We start from the raw sequence: 6,655 nt of genomic DNA on the forward strand, positions 1-6,655 counted from the left end.
ATATATATAATCTATCATCTTTAACATACGTAGAATGTAAATATCAAGTTTCAATATACATATACATACATATTTGTATTTACTAGAATTTATTAGATTTATTTATTACATTTTTATCTGTTTGAACCTAGTTACTAAAATCGTAAAATATACATGTCTTTAAGTATTTTTTATATTTTATATATTTTTTTAAATATTTGTTTTATATTATTTTTTATAACTATTTTTTTTAACATAATCTTTTTTAACATTATTATTTTTTAATATTACTATTTTAATAATATTATATTATTTTAAATACTTTTATATATATATATATATTTTTTTTCATTTTATATTATTTTTACATATTATTTTATAATATTATTTTATTTTAAATATGTTTTTCATATAATTTTTTTTTAATATTATATTACTTTAACATTATTTTTTTAAATAAATTTTTATTTTAGATTTTGTAAAATACACATGTCTTTAAGCTGTTGTTTTATTTTTTATATTTTTTTTTAATATTATAAAACAAATATTTAAAATTATTATTTTTTAATTATTTTTATTTTAATGTTAATATTTTTTTTTGTATAATTTTTTTGTTAGTATTACTTTAACATTATTTTTTTAATAAATTTTTATTTTAGATTTTAGTATATTTAGATTTTACATTTTTAGTTGAACCCAGTTACAGAAATATTTTTTTTTTAAATATTAAATATTATTTTTTTTGAATATTAAATATTATTTTTTTTAAATATTAAATATTATTTTTTTTAATATTATAAAACAAATATTATAAAATAAATATATTTTTTAAATATAAAATAAATATTTTTTTATATTATTATTTTTATTTCTTTATTTTTTTAATATTATTATTATTTTAATGTTACTTGAATTTAATTATTTTTTAATATTATATTTTTTAACAAATTTTTTTCAAATATATTTATTCTTCAATATTTTATTATTTTTTTACATTTTTATAATTTACATTTTTTTTTAATATTTTTATTACGTTGAATAATTAGTTGACAATCTCAACCGCGAATTTGTAACTCACGCAAAAATTCTGAGGGCGCAGTTTATTTTTTTTTTCGTATTAAATTGTATTGCTCATTGTCTCACTTGCATTGTTTCTTCAAAAATTTCCATTTGCTGCAAAATAGACAATTTTTGATTTGGTACACTTTGCTGCTTACTTTTGCTTCATTTTAGTCGTAAGAATTTGCAAATGAATTCACCAAAGCACGTGTAACGCGCAAAGAATGTTACCCGCATTAATAAATAGTAATTTTCGTACAAATACAATAGCAACTGCAGTTTGTTGGCTAAAAAGCAAAATTATAAATTTTCACATTTTCATTTTGTTTCAGTATAAGTGGAGGAGAAGGACACAATAAAATAAACAGCAACATTTACGTATAAATATTTAATTACTTAAAAGTAGTTATAAATCCCTTGCTACATAAACAAATTGTAATTTGCGTTCTTGCTGCGCTTTTACCGTTCCAATATATATGTGTGTGTATTTGTTTGTAGTGGCTGGCGGGAATTTAAAAAGCTAACAGAAAACAAAAAAATATTTATGTAGTAGTCTAAATTATGTTGCACAAAGCTGATAGCAATAGCCTGCATCGTCAAACTAGCAGCAGCAGCAACAGCATGGCTAGCAATTGCATCTCAACCCTGCAAGTACCCCACCAACAGTTGGTGTTTTTTAGTATGTGTTGTAGCTGCTAAATATGCTTTGCGCCTATTGTCGTATCGTATTAGCACTGTATTTCTGTGGTCACACCTTTAATACTCTCTGAACTAAAGTGCACGCAACCGTATTTGCACACCAACGTCCAAACGTATGGAATGAAAAACTCTTCTGGGGCATCTTCTTCAACATACTTGAATTTCAGATCGGGAAATTTCTGTAAAGCGCAAAAAAAGTTTATATTGTTTTTAGCAAGTTAGTGAATTTTTTTTACCCGCAAGCGATCACTAGACCACTGGCTAGCGCCCTTCGATATAACCTCAAACACTTCATTGACACCTAATTCGCCACGCTGTTCCTGCACGCGCTGCAGACGCGATGAAAAGAAGCCCACAACCTAAAATTTAAAAATTAATTACATTTATTTTTCCAACTCATACGGCCAACACTATCGTGGCATGCATACCATATCGATGTTTTGTATGATGTCTTGAAACGCATGATGACTGCGAAAACTTTCAAACACGCTGCGCTTGTAAAGCAATGTATACACTAGATTTGGACAGTACACGAGCTGATTCGATAGACACGAGTTGAGTATCTCCAAAACCATGCGTAACACCTCCTCCAGCACTGTGAGATCTTGTAGCATATCCTCAGGTGTTGTTGTAACATTAACAGACACCGCATTATTGACTGGCTCCTTCAGTTGTGCATCGAGCCGTGTATGCTTGCGCGCTAATGTCTCGAAGAGTGATATCAGTCGTTGCGCTACATATGGATGTAATGCACGAAATTGTCCCGACATATTCGCCAGCGCTGCCAAACAATTCGTATGCAAATATTTATCGCGCATCTTCAACATATTGTACTGTATAGTACGTATGACAACCAGGATGAGAAGGCCGCCCAGTGATATTTCGGAAATGGTGCGCTCGGTGTACCAGTGTATATTTTTAAGCATCTAACGGTAGAAAAAATTTAAATAAATTTTAATATATAGATAAAATATGTGTGGCGTATGCACTCACTATATTATGCACATTCTTATTGAAGCCATCATCTTCGCTCAGTATTAGCAAGACAATGAGTGACATGTAGATGTGATGAGAAGTGCTATCCGGCGCATGGTAGAGCGTCTGCAATATCGGTATAACCAAATTTTCAACATCATTTTGTGCCATTACAAAGCGATAGAAACGTTCATTTCGATGTAGCAGAAGATAAAGTAACAATGTTGCCTGATCAATGGTCACAATGCGGCATAGTGTTTCGTAAACCGAAGAGAAATCGATTTGAAAGGAAGCGCCATCTTTGGGTGAGTCTTTCGAATCGGCACAACCAAATAGGCTGGCACGATATGGATTATCCTTAGTGGTACAGTGATTTGTTAAGATGAGTATGAGTAGAAGACTTTGATTGGCGAGTGGATAATGATCACGAAATTGTTGTGAGAGTTCTGCACCTGAAGCGCTGGTTGCTTTCAATACGTCCTGTTGTTTGCGAAATGTGAAAATGGAGAGTAAAGACTCGGCGATGCCAAAGACAAATGAGCCGGACGTTGACGAACCGAACATTGTGTGTGGCACTTCTATCATGCGTGCCACGAAATGTAATAGCGCCGAGACGAGCACATTTGCATGCTGACATTTGTATATAGTTCTGTAAAATTAAAAACAAAAAAAAAGAACGAAATCTTGAAATCTATACATTTAAAACTTGCATAGCGTATTTACCTAAAAATTATTGATTTCTCTGTGGGTTGTTCGGTGAATAGATGTACAGAAAGCAGAGTGATGAATGTGTTCACCGCCTCCAAATGCAAGTGATATGTGAAATCCCTGCAAAAAAAAAAAAATGCAAAAATATTGCTACAAACTTAAAAATTCCATAACAAAGCATATTCAACAATTCAACAATTACTTGACTGGAATCACCACAATCAAATTGACCAGCGCATCAATGAATCTTTCGAACTTTGCACCGTCAACGACGACCGCTGCCCTCAGTAGCAAGTTAGCAGTAGCGTCCTCCTCCGTTGCCTCAACCGCTATGATGGCATTCTCGCCGTGCACACCTGTTGCTGCAGCATCTTCCTCTGCGCGCAACAACTCAGCACTTGGTATTGCTTCAAAATGTTGCAATAGCTGAAACTCTGATCCGGTCTCGATTATGTATTTAATTAACGAACGTATGATGAAGAGCGCATTGAATGTTTGCCAAATGTGCACATTACTCTCTTTGTCGGATAAAGCTAGTAATTCTGATGCTTTGTGCAAAAACACAGCTATTAATGAACCAAAATTTCCCGTCTTCAAATTGTTACTGATGAACGATTGGCAAAGTGTCTCCAAACGTGAATCCAAATTTAGCTGTTCTTGACTGGAAAACAAACACATAAAGTTTTAGCGCCTACAAGGGTGGGGTGCACACGTCAGCTTTTCACGCAGCTCGCCCACTTACCTATCTTCCGGTATTGTTATATGATAGTTTAGAAGTGCATTCCAAAACGCCTCAGCGTCTGGTGGAATATGTGTACGTCCGACAAAACGTTGCAAAAGCTCATTCTCGGAGAGATTAGCTTGTCTGCTGACGTTGATCCCCATGGTTTGTTTGTTTTACGCACAACGCTGATATGCTGCCAACGTCGTCGATATCGCTTTAGATCTGGTTTTGCAGTAGCTCACGCCACTGTCACAACGCTAACGTCAATGTCGTAAACGTCGTCAACAATACCTAGAGCTCTATGTAAATGAGTCTTTTTACACTGCCCTCAAGAATTTCCACCTCCTTACACCTGTTTGCCTTTATTTCATCATTTGTCTTTTGGATCAGGTTCAAAATTTTTGTCAAATTTGTGCTACACAAAAAAATTTAAGATTTTCTGCAATATTTTTGATATTTTCCTGCGTTTGTCGGCGAATTTCAGAAATACTATATAGAATAGTAAAATAATGCTGCCACAGAACGCATTTTGGTTTTAATTTCTTAACGCTACTGATAATGTATGCCCTGTAAACAAATATTCAGTTGTAAATTTATGCTCTATCTATTAAAATAATTTCGTTTGAAAAATATATTTAAAATACTATTTACAAACTGTATAATTTTGTTGTATTGTGCAAAAACTACACAAAGTCTTAAATATGGCATGTTTTAAAAGTGGAACTAATTTAGTTGCACAACACAAAGAAAATCAAAAACGTCATCGTTGGTGGATGATAATTGTAAAGGCACGATAGGTTCAAGTACTTGCTAAATAAGAATTGGTTATCAATATGAAAAACAGCTGTGCGGGATTGTACGATAGGAAACGGAAATTTCAATTTTGAATAAAATACCGGAACATAATAATAATTAAATTAAAAAAAAAAACAGTATCTTAATATTTTGTACAATATTTTATGTGTACATATAAAATTATGAGGATAAATCCACTGATGCAGCTTTCAAGGCAAGTGTTTTCTATTATTTTCGACGATATCACGATTAAAATTTGCCCTACAGAGCCAAACCACCCTGCTCGGCTGACGATTGTGATCTGTAGATATAAAAGCTTTAATTAATAATGTGATTGGTAGTAATCTGTTCCTCAATGAATGAATGGAAATGGGACTGTGTTAATCGTTCTGGATCATATGTACGTTTATGAATACCAGAATTCAGATTACGTAAGATCTACTTTCGTAGATGCACAAGTTATTATTACTTACGATTCTTGCAGGGTTAGATCCTCGAAATAACAGCCTTTGACAAGATTAAAAGCGGATTAATTTTGGTAACGTTGAAACGGCTGTTGTGGCAATGCAAAAGTTATCGTTAACCAATGCCGTTGTTGTTGCAATTATCTCTAAAACGCTCTGGTTAACAATTGTATCGAACTGTAGTGTAAAATCGAAATTTCCTATGTCATCAAGAAATCACAGAACAAATCTTCTACTGAAATTGGCTTCAAATAAAACAAGAGTTTACTTTTATATTTGTAAACAAAAATATGTATATTATGTATTTCGTTTAAGTATGATCATCAATTTCACTACATCTTAATTGCAAGTGTTAATTATAATATGCCCGCCCTACGTCGCCTACATTTAAAAAATTCTGTAAAATATATGCAACTTTTGCTATTTTTTCTTTTTCAAAAATATTTATTATAGACAATTATTAGCATTGCATACACTTGTATAAGTGCAAACTAAAAGTAATAAAATAAAAACGTGTATATCTACGTTTGTACGTATGTGTTGGTGTGCCACTCTAACGAAACAATATAAATAAATTTACAAAATATAGATGTTACACATACATATTAAATGTACACATGTTAGATTTTTTATTCCGTATTATTATTATTATTTTTTTGCTAAGCGTGACGCAAGACGATTGCATTAGTATCACAAAATTTTAAAGTGTGTCCAACAGCATACATATTCGGCATCAAGTAAATTCAGTTTGTGATTTCAGACACAATTTAATTTTAGCAAATATTTCCAAATATGTATAGATTAGTTGTTGACACAAATAACTATTCAGTTAATTCCACTAATTTTTAAAAGATCACTTGCAAGTTACTTCTTCGTTCTGCGTATTCTTTTTTTAAGCATATTTTGTTGTGTTAAATTATAAATTTTAGAATGCAAGCAACAAGTTTTTGTTTCGAAGCAATCGATGACATTTAAATCAAGCAAAATAGTAGTTGGTTTTTAATATAATAGTGGTTAGCAATAAATATTCATGGAGAGCGCTATAGATGTATGTATCTAAATATATGCCATATAATGCATTTAAGCAATTTGTTTAAGTTTAGATTGTGTTTGCCAATCAAGTCAAAGATGTCACTTAGAGCTAAATATATAAAATTATATGTATGAATAGTATGTTAACAAAAAAATACTATTTATAAATTATATACAACTATAAACTAAATGAATTAAAGACTAAAAGAATAGGCGTTGT

General features: G+C 31.3%; 1 protein-coding gene across 1 annotated transcript; it reads right to left on the reverse strand.

The window, feature by feature from the left end:
• Window positions 1-823: 823 nt before the first annotated feature.
• On the reverse strand, window positions 824-4,661 carry LOC106618330 (dymeclin). The gene is made up of 7 exons (XM_014236037.3): window positions 4,163-4,661; window positions 3,623-4,081; window positions 3,436-3,540; window positions 2,731-3,361; window positions 2,166-2,663; window positions 1,974-2,096; window positions 824-1,916 (listed from the first exon to the last, which is right to left on the reverse strand). Exons 1-7 carry the CDS (start codon window positions 4,303-4,305, stop codon window positions 1,767-1,769), a joined length of 2,109 nt encoding a protein of 702 aa, XP_014091512.3. The 5' UTR covers window positions 4,306-4,661; the 3' UTR covers window positions 824-1,766.
• Window positions 4,662-6,655: the final 1,994 nt, after the last annotated feature.

The sequence above is a fragment of the Bactrocera oleae genome, chromosome 4 (genome assembly GCF_042242935.1).
Source record: "Bactrocera oleae isolate idBacOlea1 chromosome 4, idBacOlea1, whole genome shotgun sequence".
In the NCBI taxonomy this organism is placed as follows: Eukaryota; Metazoa; Arthropoda; class Insecta; order Diptera; family Tephritidae; genus Bactrocera; species Bactrocera oleae.